Here is a 15,149-nt window from a genome sequence, read left to right as displayed (position 1 = left end):
TCCTTGCCACTCCCTGCGATGTGGGCAGTCTCTGACGAGATGCTGGGGGGAGTTGCAGAGAAAGCAATTCCCACCCCTTCCCTCCTTGCGTCTTGGCGCCGCTGGGGTTTGAAAAGCCCGCGCGCGCGCGCTATCAATCTGCATGGGTTCCTGGTCCTGACTGGCCCCAGGCGTGGCTTGAAAGGGTTGTTGAGGGAGTGGCTTCTCCTGCGACCGTGGGAACCAAGCCCGCTTTGCGCGCGTTGCTTGCTTGTCGCTCCATCTGGATTCCTGCCTCACCCCCACCGCCAGAGCCGCTTTGCTCAGTTGATCCATATTACTGGGCTTTGGACCTCTCGAGAGCTCATCCTTCACCTCCTCATGCAACCCCAAGTAAAACGCCGCTTGCATTGGGGCAGACTCCAGATCCCACCCCAATCTGTGCACCAGCATGGTGAATTTCGCCCAATACGCGCGAACTGTCATATTTCCTTGGCGTAAATTATGAAGTTCCTCCTTAGTCTGGTCCATATGACTATCGGACGAATACATCGTTTTCAAACCTTCTAGAAATAGTTTGACATTCTTCATGCAAGGATTCCTTGTTGCAATTAACGGTCTTAGCCACTCCCTGGCCGCCCCTGTAAGGTGCTCCACAATAAACGCTACTCTGTGCTCATCATCAGGGAACTCATCGTGGTGCAGCTCAAGAGCATACACAATCTCAGTCTCAAAGCCCTGAAACTCCTTCGGGTCTCCATTGAACTTGCTTACTAGGGTCCCGGCTCTCCTTCCTGGCAGCACTTGGACTTGGGGTGCCCCTCCCGCCTTGTTTTTCTCTGCATCCAGCTTGTTTTGGAGGTCTACCGCCACCGCCCTTAAATGCTGCTCTTTTTCCTGGAGCTCTCTCACCTGTTCCGCAAGTTGTAGCCGGTCGTCCTGGAGCTTCTTAGTCTCCTCTTTAGCTGCCTTCAATTCTCCCTGCGCCTGCAGCGACAGCTGTTGCAGTTCTAGCTGGGCTTGCTCAGCGATCTGCCGCCACTTCTCCGCCTCTGACACGCTCATCCCGGCAACTCCAAAGTAGCCCAAAAATGATTAGGAGGTTGCTGTCACAGTGGCCGGAGTGGACTACTTCAGAGTAACGACGCTACGCAGCTCTGCATTTTATTCTTTTATTGGTGCTGCGTATTTACAGTGCTCAAGTCATTGCTATTTACACGGAGCGATGTTGTCAGTCGGTTTCAGAACCTCCTAATGGCTTTTGGCGCGTCTTTCTCCAACACAAAAGCTTTGGCAGACCCATCCTCTTGCCCCTCCTCTTCCTGCGTAATTCTGGAGTTGGGGGGATGGGTCTTCCCCCCTTACTTGCCCCTTCCTGTCCCACCTGGGACCCTGGCTCCTCTACCTTGCCTGAGCCTCGGACACGACTTCCTGCTTCCCCACTGGAATCGGAACTCTCCCTGCTTTCCCCTTTGCTCGGGGACGGGCTTGAACTCAGGAGGGGAGGGACTTCGCGATATCCCCTGTCCCTCACATCCGGTATTCATTTAATTTGCAAATCTAATCTTCTTTTGTTGGAACCTTTGGATCTTTCCATTGGGCTGCTATCACTACCCTGGCTGCAGTACTGGCATATAAAAATACTTTTTCCTTTCCTTTAGGTATTTCACAATCTATTAGACCTAACAGATATACCTCGGGCTTTTTGGTAATCAATTTTTTCAACATTTTAAAAAATTTCTTCCTGTATCAATTGCCAGAATTTTTTAATTTCCTCGCACTGCCACCACATGTGCACTCTTCCCTCCCCATCCTTACATTTAAACTCGGCTTCTAATTTTGGATTTATATACATAACTATCCCTCTCTTTTTTTTGCTTTATCTGAGGCAATATATTCTAACCCCAATCTTTTGTTGACCAAAATTCTTTCATGCTTTTGTGCTATATGTGATTCTTGTAAACATATTACATTCCATTTTTTCTTTTTTAATATATGTTCTATCTTGTTTCTTTTTTTCTTCTCGTTCAATCCATTCACATTCCAAGAAATTATACTTAAAATTCATTTGCTTTATTTACAGTAATCAATAATATTTCACAATTTTATTTGCTATAATCTAAAAAGAAGAGAATAATCAAAGCCTGCTCTAAAATTTCACTATTACAGGTTCTTTTTCCTTTATATTCATAGAATCATAGAATCATAGAGTTGGAAGAGACCACAAGGGCCATCCAGTCCAACCCCCTGCCAAGCAGGAAACACCATCAAAGCATTCCTGACAGATGGCTGTCAAGCCTCTGCTTAAAGACCTCCAAAGAAGGAGACTCCACCACACTCCTTGGCAGCAAATTCCACTGCCGAACAGCTCTTACTGTCAGGAAGTTCTTCCTAATGTTTAGGTGGAATTTTCTTTCTTGTAGTTTGAATCCGTTGCTCCGTGTCCGCTTCTCTGGAGCAGCAGAAAACAACCTTTCTCCCTCCTCTATATGACATCCTTTTATATATTTGAACATGGTTATCATATCACCCCTTAACCTTCTCTTCTCCAGGCTAAACATACCCAGCTCCCTAAGTTGTTCCTCATAAGGCATCGTTTCCAGGCCTTTGACCATTTTGGTTGCCCTCTTCTGGACACGTTCCAGCTTGTCAGTATCCTTCTTGAACTGTGGTGCCCAGAACTGGACACAGTACTCCAGGTACTGTGTATTCACGTCACTGCTATCAAACTGTCTATCCCTCCCTCTGCTCCTCTCTGTTCTTCTTCTCTCTCTTGGTTTCCCTCCCCTCCTAGATCCTTTTTGTATGTTCTCTTAAATTTCTCCATCTTATCCACTGATCTTATGCTCTTTTTACTATCTTTAAATGTAAATGACAACCCTTCTGGAAACAGCCATTTAAACATAATACCTTTTGCCTTCAAACTATCTGTCAGAACTTTGTAATTTCCTCTCTTTTATTTTGGAATTTCTTTATAAATCAATACATTATGTCCATCAATAATCAACCTTCTTTTTTGTAAGATTTTATTTTTTAGCAATCTTGAATTTAAGAATACCAGACAGTCTCCTAGACCGTTAAAACGTTTTTTCACATCTGGTCTCATTCTGAAAATTTTATCTACATCTAAAAGTAGATCTTCTTCTTTCACGTTCAGCCCTTTGGATATTTCTTTTATTAATTTGCTTATGATGTCTTCATTGTGTGTCTCAGGGACACCCCATAATCTCAAAATCAGTTCTCTATGGTACATCTCCTGCATTGCTATCTGGTCCAGTATTTTTTCCTGCATTCTCCTCATCTCGTTCATTTCCAGATTTATAATCTCTTGGCTTTTCCTCAGATCTTTATTCTCCTGTTGAAATTTTTTTGTTGCATCTTTACAGGTGTCTTCATGTTTACTCATTTTTGTTTTTAGTTCCACCACAGCTTTTTCTGTCTCCATGTTCTTAATTGTAAGATCTTTCATTTGGCTTGACAGTTCCATAATTAACTTAGAGTTCTGTTCAATCTTGAGACCCATATTGTCCAGTTTTTCATTAATTGATTTATTCATATTTATTATTAACTCTCTGATATCCGCATTGGGATCCAGTTCCGCCACCAATTGTCTTCTTGCCGCCATCACGGGTATTGTCATCTGAGATTGACCTTTTTTGTTAGCTGCCATACTTATTTCCCTATATATACAATCAATCACAATTTTATATCAATCTTACATCTTCTAATCATTCCCTTCTAAATTAATTCCTGGGGGTTTGGGAAAACAGGGTAACTAAAAAACTTGCATCTCTTAATTCAATAATTTCAATTACATACAATAAATTCAATAGATCTACTACAATTATTTAACTTACACAGTATAATTTCTTAATTTCTTAAAAATTCATATAAAATTCCATTGATTTAATTCCATTAAGTAATATCTGTTTGATTCACTTCTATTTTTAGTACTTGTCCTTATTGATATAACTTATCTTTCCCTCTTTCTTTTGGATCCTGCAATTTCTCCTTTGGACGCTGGGTGGCACTGTGTCTTTCTTTTCCTATAGGGAGTTCTGTCTGTAGTCTTTATAGTGCTTTAATTTCCGTTATTGCTAAACGATTCTCCTTTTCAGCTCTAGATGGCGCTGTATCCTTCTCTTCCTATAGGGAGCTCTGTTAATTCTATGGTACTTGTATTTCCACTACCGCTGAACAAGAAGGAGGAAGCTGACTTTAAGTTTTAGGCATCACCATTTTCTCTTTGTTTAAAATGCAGTTCCTCTCCTTCTTTTCTCTCCTCGTGCGTTCCCCCGTATTCTTGATTCCTCCTCTTCTCTCCCTGTTCCACGTGCGTTCCCTCGTATTCCTGTTTCCTCCTATTCTCTTCTCTTCTCTCCCTGTCGTCCTCTCACCGCTGAGTCCACTGACTGCAATTCCTTAATTTAGCCTCATTTTTTCAGGGTTTTATTTTAACTTTTGGGTTCTTTTTTTGTCTTCTTTCCTTTTTCACCTAAAGCGGTAATATCCTATAACCACCGCAGGATATTACTCCCCCCACAGACCACTTTTCACTTTAGACAAGAGTCTTCAGTCACCTCGGCTTTTTGGGAATCTGCACACATGCACTTTTCCATTCACTGTTTCGGATATAAAGTTTATGCCTACACGTCAGCTCGTTGATTTGGCACGGAGCTCCGGTAATATCTTACGTTACTTTTAGCCGCCTTTAGCTTTTCGCATATCCTTTAGTCTTTCCCCCGACCTCTTAATACATTTCTTGCTTTCCTTATCGTTTACGTTTTACGAGGTTGTGGGCTCGTAGCTTTTCAATACGGAGAATTCGGCACAACTCACCAGGTCCTCACGGCGTCTCACAGCTGGAATGGCCCCTTCTTCCAAGCGCAGAGATCCTCTTCTTCTTCCTCCACCTTTTGGTGCCAGAAACGGAAAGACCCCCCTTTTTTGCGCTGCTTGGTTCCTCAGGTTTGAACTGTGGGGAGGGGGTCAGATCTTTTGTGGGGGGGTCCATTTCGCCAATTTGACCCCTCCCATCCCTTGCTGTGAGCGGACATGCTCGAGAGCAAAATTCCCTGACCTGCTCCGTGAGAGTGCTCTGCCGGAAGTCTGCAAATAACACTTACTTTATCATGGAGACTTTCCTTCCTGCTTCCCTAATATGTTATTCTCCTTGTTTGGGTTAGACTGCAAAAATTGTTTGGGTTTGGGGCTTATGTATGTTCATAAAGATACATGTCTCTGATGGTCAGTATATCAAAAATGATATTTTCATAATTAAACACCATTCAGCCTTCAACTCCTAATTCATATCTCCTTTTCTAAAGTTCATAACTTCCTGTGCATCCCTCTGCGGTATAACCAGGCCCGGCCCTACGTGCAGGCTGGGTGGCGCAGGGCACCATGGCGCCGGCCCGCCAGGAGGGCGCCACGAGCTGCGCCCACCCGCTGGCCGACCGGTCCGCCGCGCAGCTGCGCCTGCCCCCCCGCCTGCCGCGCAGCAGCGCCGGTTGCACCCGCGCTGCGCGTGGCGCCCACCCGCCCGCCGCACTGGGAAACGGGGTGGGAGGGCGCCGGAGGGATCCGGCGGGCGCCGGAGGGATCCGGCGGGCGCCGGAGGATCCGGCACACCACGGCGCCGGGAGCGCTTAAGACGGCGCTGGGTATAACAGAGGAATGACTATGCAGTTATGAACTGTGGAAGGAGAGATATAAATTAGGAGTTGAGGTATTTCCACATATGATACGTGCACAAACATATATTCTCATTTAACTATTTATGTCTTCCCTCTTAGAATCCTGGCAGTTGTAGCTTTCACACATATTACTTCAACCATCCTTACTGATATTAAAAGATTATAAATATTATACAAATAAATACTACAAACATACAACTCATTATATTTATTTTTCATATTTATACTCTCCCTCTCTGCTCTAAGTGAAAATACCCAAATCCGGTATATAAGCCAGTAAGATAAACCAAAATCATTGCCCATCAAATAGGAGGATGTTCAGTGAAGGGAATCTCAGCTTGTCTAAAGCCATCTAAAGAGTTTGAGGTGAGATTTGAACATGAACCTTGCAACCATCTGAGCCACCCTTCCTCCCAGGGCAGTTCACAACACAGTAAAATGCAACCACCACAAACATCCACAACTATGTATCTAAAAACCAAATGACATAATGCAGCAGACAATGATACTAAAACTATGGAATCCATTTATGTTCCCAAAGCCAGCACAAACCTTCAGTTGATGCCCAAAGTGGTCAACGTGGAGACAAAGATACTTCCCTGGGAAGGGACTTCCGCAATTGGGAAGCTGCCACTGAGGAGGTCCTCAGGATGTATCCCAACCATTTTGAAGTTCGAGTTGCCCTGTTGTTCAGAGCTACGTACCTCAGTACCAACACCTGGGTTCTCCCTGGCAGCCAGCACAAGACTTTATGCTTGGTGAAATGCCCTTTTGCAGCCTCAAACTTGCAGCAGCGTAGGAAGCTATCTTATTCTGAGTCAGTCCAGTTAGTCTGCCTACACTGACCAGCAGCTCATTTCTTGGGCAGCTGCTGTTGTTCTGTCTCCATGCTGGGGATTTAATGTGGGACCTTAAACATGCAAGGCACATGCCCTACCATAGAGCTGTGGCCCTTCCCCATTCTGTGCTCCAGTGATTTTCTGCAATGGGGACTTTCTGGGTCCTTACCCTTTCTAAACAACACCAACTCTGAACTTACTACAAGAACAAAAATGCAAAAACATGCTGTGGTACATTCTGAGAGATGCTGAAACATATACTCACCTGACGCAAAAGTACAAAACAACCGGTCCCGACTTTTTGGGGAAGTCATGTTCCAGCACCCTACGGTCCAGCTGAAGCCAGTTCAGGTGGCCCCTGATGAAGGTAAGAGACAAAGGGATGGAAGTGAAACAAGAGGCTTCTTCCTCCTGCCTATTTTGACTGAGACTAGATATAATAATGCAGCCGAGAAAGCAGCTTCTCTCACTTACTGCATTTGAAGAATACATACAACATTGCTGTGGGGATGGTAGGGGTATCACTTCAGGCTTAAATGTTTAACATATAAAGCTCACCTTGTCAAAGTGAGGACTGGAGATGTACAATGCAAAGAGGCAGAACCAAAAAGATCATCACTTTTGCCCTTTATTGCAGCCTTGCCACCCTTGGTGTGACTATATAATGGAAAGTCTGCCAGGCTTTCCATTAAAAGTCACTGCTGCTAGGAGTTTATACAAGGTCTGTACTATTTCACTGCAGGCTAAAACATAGCCAAACAATGTCTCAGATATTTTATTTGCCACCCAGTATGTCTGAAACGGCCTTGCAAATAGAGCCTGCCAAGCTGCCTTTCAAGAGCTTTCAAAAACACAGCTGCTTCTCTCTCTCCCTCTCCCTCTCCCTCTCCCTCTCCCTCTCCTCTCTCTCTCTCTCTCTCTCTCTCTCTCTCTCTCTCTCTCTCTCACACACACACACACACACACACACACACACACACACTGTAGTTACTTCAAGCTGCTCTCAGTTTGCTTTACACCATTTTCCCTTGTAAAGACTAATGGGTTCTGCCTGGTGATCACAGAAGTTGGGGAGTCTCAGAGGGTGATGGCTTTTGGTCTCCTTACAGAGGCATCTTTGCATTGACCCTTCCCACCATCTTTTTCTGTTCACAGAGTGTCCCGATAACTAGCAAAAACTGCTTGACCAAAGAGCATAGTGGGACAAAAGCAGCAAGTGAGAATGCCTCTCTCACACCACTGACTCCAACCCAATTTATTCTCTTGCATTTACTGGTATACCTCATGGCATTTACCGGGTAGAAAGACTATTCCTTTGCATATTTTCTGTATTGCAAATGGAGGACAATTAATTATTTCTAGCCCATGGATCATGGGGAACCTTCTCATTGCCAGGCTATTAACAACACGCAGTCATGGAAACAAAGAAGTTCTGGTGGGGAGATCCCTGTTGGCAAACACCATGGAGACGGCAGGGCTCCGTGCCCCCCTTGCCGGCTGGCCTGCCGGGTGTCTCACCCTCCGGTGCAGCCAGCTGATATCGACCTAGACTCTGAGCGCCTAGGTACGCTGTTGCAGAGTTCACACAGCTTGAGCTGAGAGAGAGAGAGAGAGACCTGTTGGCATATTTACAGGCGTTTACGGTATTAAGCATATCTCAGGAGAGAGAAAAACACGTCCTCTCCTTCTTCATCAGTACAGCAGAGCAAAAGAACAATAGCTATATATAACGGAAGTGCAGACAGACATATGACATGCAACAGCTACATGCCTGTCCTTAAGGTGGAAGTGAATTCCCAACAATCCCATCAGTGCAATGGATACGTTTGGGACACCTCTTTTAGCCAGGCGGCAGGGAAGAAGATGGCTGTGCCCACATCAGGCCCCTTCCGTTGTAACCCTTGCTCTTTGGTTTCTGAGTTTAGAGGTTTATGTTGTCACCTCTGTCTGCCATCATGATGCATTCTTTTAGATATTAGTGCATTTTAACTCTCTTGTAGCATCTTCTCTTTTTATGATTATGGGGTAGTTTTTTTAAAAATTTCTGAGGCAGACTTAACTTCAAAAACACCACCAACATATTCACAAGTACCTCCTGCAGAAGTGGAGCGCACAGGAACATAGCCAATTTGTTCTTACTTATCTGGGCACATCTGTGGCACAGACACACTCTTACTTTAACAGAAAGTGGAATATTAAACATTATCCATATGCAACCCCAACTTACCGCAAATAAATATGGTAGTTTATATGTAAAACTGTAAAGGTTACTTCACTTTGAAAGGTGTTGTTAATATTGCCAGTACAGAAAAGGAGAGTGAAATGCCCCTTGTTTAAAAATGACAACATTTGCCTTAATTTCCAATGGTTGTGATCTAGTCCTGAAAGTCCCTCATAGCATAGTCTATGATGATAACTTGGAACCGGCATAACACCCATGCATACCAGGAACTCTCTGAAGACCACTGAGAAGGAGAATGGCTTTATGAAGAGCAGGCCAGGCCTTTGAGAGAGAAGCCTCACTAGGGTCCCCAGCCCCTCCAAGGTTATTTGTTTTCCTTGAGACGCTCACTGCAGAAGCCACAGAATACAGAGGATGCTCAATGGTGCCACACAATAGACAACACCTTTCTTTAGATGGTGATGAGGGGGGAGTTTGGGCAGTCATTAGGCCCTCCCAGGTCCCATGCAACCTTATCCCAGCCCTGCTACCTCAGCTCTGGGGAGCGTGTGGACCTCCAAATGTTGTTGTGCTCCAACTCCTCTCAACCCTAGCCAGCCCAGCATGGTCCATAGTCAAAGATGATAGAGGTTGTAGCCTAGCAAACTTTGGAGAGGCTACACGTCCCTCAACCCTGCGCTACTGTCTCTGTTTCCAGTGCCGGATGGTCGGCTGCTGCAACTCATTCCCAGCAGGCTCTGCATAATGACCTGGCAAGCCTGGACAAAGCATGATACTGCACAACCTGAATTTGCAGAGGAGCAGAATTTCCCTCCCCCACAACCTGTTGCATACTTCTTTTGGATAAGTTGTTGTTGTTGTTTAGTCGTTTAGTCGTGTCTGACTCTTCGTGACCCCATGGACCATAGCACGCCAGGCACTCCTGTCTTGCACTGCCTCCCGCAGTTTGGTCAAACTCATGTTCGTAGCTTCGAGAACACTGTCCAACCATCTCGTCCCCTGTCGTCCTCTTCTCCTAGTGCCCTCAATCTTTCCCAACATCAGGGTCTTTTCCAAGGATTCTTCTCTTCTCATGAGGTTGCCAAAGTATTGGAGCCTCAGCTTCACGATCTGTCCTTCCAGTGAGCACTCAGGGCTGATTTCCTTAAGAATGGATAGGTTTGATCTTCTTGCAGTCCATGGGACTCTCAAGAGTCTCCTCCAGCACCACAATTCAAAAGCATCAATTCTTCGGCGATCAGCCTTCTTTATGGTCCAGCTCTCACTTCCATACATCACTACATCTTTTGGATATAGCCTGACCCTAAAGGTGATGGTTAATACTGTGAAATGTTTCTAAGATCTTTCAAACATGAACATTCTTCTTTTCACTTTTATAGCATGGCAATCTCATTCTGGTCACGCAGTATGAAGTAATGACCCGATATCACCAAAAGGAGCTATTAAGTCACCAACACAAAGGTTGTTCCCATTGATTTTCCATTCAGGTTGTCATGAGGCAGCACAACTAATGAATGGAAATCTCCAGTACAAATCATTTCTAAATAAATTACACCTGTAGAGATTTTCCTCCGCAGTAAAAGAATTACTTTCATACTACATAGTTTAGGGCTGCTCTCACAAGCCTCCCCCTTTGTTTAAACACTCAACCTGTACCAGTAAAAGTGGGTTTTATCTAGGTTCTCAATGGGTTCAGATTTGTTTTTTAAATAAAAACTATTTGGTGGATCCAGTGTTATTTTTCTAGAAAACGAGGTGCCAGAACTCACCATGAACGCCTCTCTTGTCCTTTATAATAGCAATGGCGCCCACCTGAGAGGTGCCGGAAATGAGTTCTGGCAAGTCCCAGCTGAAAAAAAGGCCTGGGTGGACCATTGATTAATATTTTAATTAAAAATACCACATTATTTTGACAGAGAGGTCCATGGAGCATTTTTCATTGAGAGCAATTTTGCTTGTGGAGGTAGCCTTTTCTAGAGAGCTGCACTCCTTCTGAGGGAGCAGGGGTGCCCCTGAGGGGTGATCCTGGAAACATCTTTGCCCACAGAGACCCAAGTGGCCTCCACAGCAAAGGCCCCATCACCAGCTGGACAGATGTGACTTGTCAACTGTGAGTCATGTGTTGGTAACCTCATGTTTATCTTACTGTAATGCGACCTTTGTGAAGCTTTCCCTGCAGCTGGCCCAGAGGCTTCAGCTAGTGCAGAATGACTTAGCTCTGTTGGTGAATGATGCCCCTTATCTGACACATATCCTGCAGGGCAACCAGTCCTAAGGAATTGGCACTTGCTACCTATTAAACCACAGAGCCTAGGGTTTGCCGATCAGAAGGTCGGCAGTTCGAATCCCTGCGATGGGGTGAGCTCCCGTTGCTCGGTCCCAGCTCTTGTCAACCTAGCAGTTCTAAAGCATGTCAAAGTACAAGTAGATAAATAGGTACCGCATAAATAGGTACCGCATAAATAGGTACCACATGACCTGGAAGCTGTACGCTGGCTCCCTCAGCCAGTAAAGCGAGATGAGCGCTGCAACCCCAGAGTTGTCTGCAACTGGACCTAACATTCAGGGGTCCCTTTACCTTTTACTTACGGTACATATAAAGCAGTGTTGTGTTTCAATTTGTTGGAAGCTGCCCAGAGTAGCTGGGGCAACCCAGTCACATGTGCAGCAAATGATAGATGGTAGATAGATAAATAGATAGATAGATAGATAGATAGATAGATGATAGATAATATTAAACTCTGGACCATGTGACTTGAAAGACCATCTTCCCCTCCACTGCCTGGTAAAGACATTAAGATGAACAAATGGAACCCAGTTACTCTTGCTACAACCTGAGGATTATTGACTTATGTTAACAGGCAGATGGGCCTTTTCACTGATAACACCACTGTGGTGTCCAACTCTTTGTGACCCCATGGACCAGAGCATGCCAGGCACTCCTGTCTTCCACTGCCTCCCACAGGGTTTTTAAGAGGCATCTATTTACATAGGTATTCCTTTGATCTCTTAACCTCAACCTGAACCCCCTACTTTGTTTTAGTTACTGTTATAACTGTTTTTATTTTGGGGTTGTTTTAATTGGCTTGTTCATTGTGTATTTTAATTACATTTGTTTATATTTTTGTAATTGCTTTTGTAGTTATAAACCATTTAGAAGCCAATTTGACCACTTCCCAGTCCACAGCTCCTAAAAGAGTTTCTCCATACAAAAAATATATGTAATGTTCTTTCTTAATGCCAGCTATGCTGGAGCTGTTCTTGGTGGACTTTACCTGAGAAGACTGTGATATTTTACCATGGAGATAAATTGGTTAAACATTTTGAAGATACTAATTGAATATTGATTATTTCCCAGCATCTCCTGGGCTCCTTTTGTTCTAGTCACTGCATGATAAATGGTTAACTAGATTCTGTCCTCTTAAGAACCTTACATTCTAAAGGTAGTTACAGTTCCATGTAAAAAACAGATGGAAACAGGAAGCAGGTTTCCTTTTTTCTTGACGCAACAATTTGTATTTCAGTTTCACCTGGCAGTCTCTGGGTGCACATGATTACAACTTCTACAATATCATCATTTATCCACCTGCTTGCAGTAAAATTTAAAGGAACACAGGACTTCAATAAATTGTGTCAGGTTTCTATACCTCATGGTTGCAGGGACACTTTGAACAGTGTCTATAGAAATCAGAAATCAGACTTGCTGTAAGATAGCAAGGACCAACAACAAGGTGGGCAGAAGTCTTCAGGTGACAGAGCTGCTCTTGTCTTAGGAGGGGGGGCTACCTGCCCTTCTCTCATCATCATCATCATCATCAATTGAATTTCTATACTGCCCTATACAGGGAGGTCTCAGGGTGGTTCAAAGAATAAAATCAAGATATAAAATCACAAAATACCTAATACAAATAAAAACAACAACCCAATCGCCCCCCCCCAAAAAAAACCCCCACACATTTTAAAAGGGCATAGGATATAAATTGGATCAACCAAATGCCTGGTTAAAAAGGAATGTTTTTGCCTGGTGCCTAAAGGTGTATGATGAAGGTACCAGGCAAACCTTCCTGAGGACAGCATTCCACAGACGGGGAGCCACTGCTGAGAAGGTCCGTTCTTGTGTTGCCACCCTCCAGACCTCTCAAGGAAGAGGCACATGGAGGAGGACCTCAGAGGATGATCTCAGGGTCCGAGTCGGTTCATATGGGAAGAGGCAGTCCTTGAGGTATTGCGGTCCTGAGCCGTTTAAGGCTTTATAGGTCAAAACCAGCACTTTGAATTGGGCCCGGAAACTAATTGGTAGCCAGTGCAGTTGGACCAGGATCGGTGTAATATGCTCAAACCGTCTTACTCTGCTGAGCAACCGGGCCACTGAATTCTGCACCAGCAGAAGTTTCGAACCAACTTCAGAGACAGCCCTATGTATAACGCTTTGCAGTAATCTAACCTTGAGGTTACCAGAGCATGGGCAACAGTAGTTAGGCTATCCCTATGCAGATAGGGGCATAGCTGGGCCACTAGCCGAAGTTGATGCAAGGCACTCCGGGCCACTGAGGTCACCTGAGCCTCAAGCAACAGCAAAGGATCCAGGAGGACCCCCAGGCTACGAACCTGCTCCTTCAGGGGAAGTGTAACCCCACCAAGAGCAGGCGACCTCTCACCCATCTGATCTAGGGAACCACCCACTAACAGTGCCTCAGTCTTATCTGGATTGAGCTTCAGTCTGTTGGCTCTCATCCAGTCCATTACTGAGTCAAGATACTGGTCCAGCATTTCCACTGCCTCACCTGCAGATGCGAAGGAGAAATAGAGCTGAGTGTCATCAGCATTCTGCTGACAACATACTCCAAACTTCCGGATAACCCCACCCAGCGGTTTCATGTAGATTTTAAACAACGGGGGATAGGATTGAGCCCTGCGGAACCTCACATTGAAGGTCTTGCTCATTTCTTCCAAGAATTAGGAACCTTTGTGTTCTGATCCTGAAACACTTACGTCTCATCTGTGAAGGCAATTCCGAAGTATTCCTTCTCTTTCAGGTTGAAATGTGATGCCACCAGGTCTAGCAGCTCCTTGGCCAAAAGCTTTGGCTGCAAAGAAAAGAAGAAAAACACATGCTCAGCTAGAATGCATTAGGTTGGAAAGATACAAACAAAGGAAAGATACAGAAGATGCAAACAGGAGGAAGCTTGTTGTGTCTCTTGAAAGAGTTCAGTGATGACTTCAAAAGCCACGTGCACAGTGACAACATGCAGCTAGAGCTCCTGACGAAGGCCAGCTGAGCCAGGCTCCATACAAATTCAGATATTGCTGCATTGTGCTCTGCACCTGGCAATGCCTGGTAGCTACAACTCTGCTGCAATCCAGATCCTTCTGTAAATAACCAATTATGTTGCACAGGCAGAAGAACTGGCACCAGCATCTAAGCCTGCATATACACACAAGTCCCTAAATGGAGTGTATGTGCTTGGACTACAGGCTCTCCTCTTGATCAGCTGCATGAATGCAGTCTGATAATCCTTTGTCAGCTGAGCCCAGTGGTAGAAGCAGTCACTGTAGCCTCACACAATTGATCGCTTTGAGTAAAGGAGATCCTTATCAAGCCACATCTCACAGTTTTTTTCTCCTATAGTTTTCACCAGGCTGGAATGAGGTGGGATAAGCAGGCCTGGCTCAAGACATTTTGCTGCCTGAGGCCGAGGGCAAGATGGCAGCCTCCCCCAAGATACATACAGAAACCAATTGGACTGATGGTTGAATCTTACTCCAGTACTGGTGAAAGGACAAAATCTTCCACTGCACTCAAGGGCAGCAGTCTAGCTGCCTACTGGACAGGCCACAGGGCACTCACAGCTCTGTCCATTCCCCGCACCTCAGCACCTGCCGCCTGAGGACAGAAGACCTACGATTCCTGCTACCTCTATTGGTTCTGTTTCTGCAACTTGCCATGTATGCTATAAATCAGGGTGGGGAACATGTGGCCCTCCAGATGTTGCTGATATTGCTCTTGTGCTCAGGTCTGGCCCTACAATGAGGCAGAGTAGAGCAGCATCTGCCTCAGAGTAAACCTCAGCATCTGCTGCCTGAGGCTGCTGCTTTACTCTGCCTCACTCTAGGGCCAGACCTGAGCACAGGAGCACAACATCAGCAACATCTGGAGGGCCACAGATTCCCCACCCTGATTTATAGCATACATGGCAAGTTGCAGAAACAGAACCAATAGAGGTAGCAGGAATCGTAGGTCTTCTGTCCTTGTCAAAGACAGAATTCTGTATTCCAAAATTTGCCCACTCCTCTGTAAAACTTAGCTGAAGTGACCAAAGTCAATAGCACTGTAGAACAAAGTACATAGATGAATGTTATATTTAATATAGTATTACACATTCTGGGGCACAGCCAGTTGACACAGAGTCCTAGCAAGGCCTATGGGAAATAAGAATTAGCACTTTGATAGTG

At 45.0% G+C, this 15,149-nt stretch overlaps 1 protein-coding gene across 6 annotated transcripts in view; it reads right to left on the bottom strand.

Moving 5' to 3' along the window:
* Positions 1-15,149, bottom strand: part of FRMD4A (FERM domain containing 4A) — a 346,110-nt gene that overhangs the window by 124,372 nt on the left and 206,589 nt on the right. For all 6 annotated transcript variants that reach the window (XM_035127381.3, XM_035127379.3, XM_035127378.3 and 3 more), the window contains exons 3-4: positions 13,689-13,783; positions 6,780-6,872 (exon numbers count right to left, since the gene is read on the bottom strand). In XM_035127381.3, the coding sequence (XP_034983272.1) occupies positions 6,780-6,872; positions 13,689-13,783 (188 nt within the window). The remainder of the gene's footprint in view (positions 1-6,779; positions 6,873-13,688; positions 13,784-15,149) is intronic.

The sequence above is a fragment of the Zootoca vivipara genome, chromosome 9 (assembly GCF_965207765.1).
Source record: "Zootoca vivipara chromosome 9, rZooViv2.hap1.1, whole genome shotgun sequence".
Taxonomy (NCBI): Eukaryota; Metazoa; Chordata; class Lepidosauria; order Squamata; family Lacertidae; genus Zootoca; species Zootoca vivipara.
Note: the sequence above shows the minus strand (reverse complement) of the source record. Positions and strands in the feature narration are given on the sequence as shown.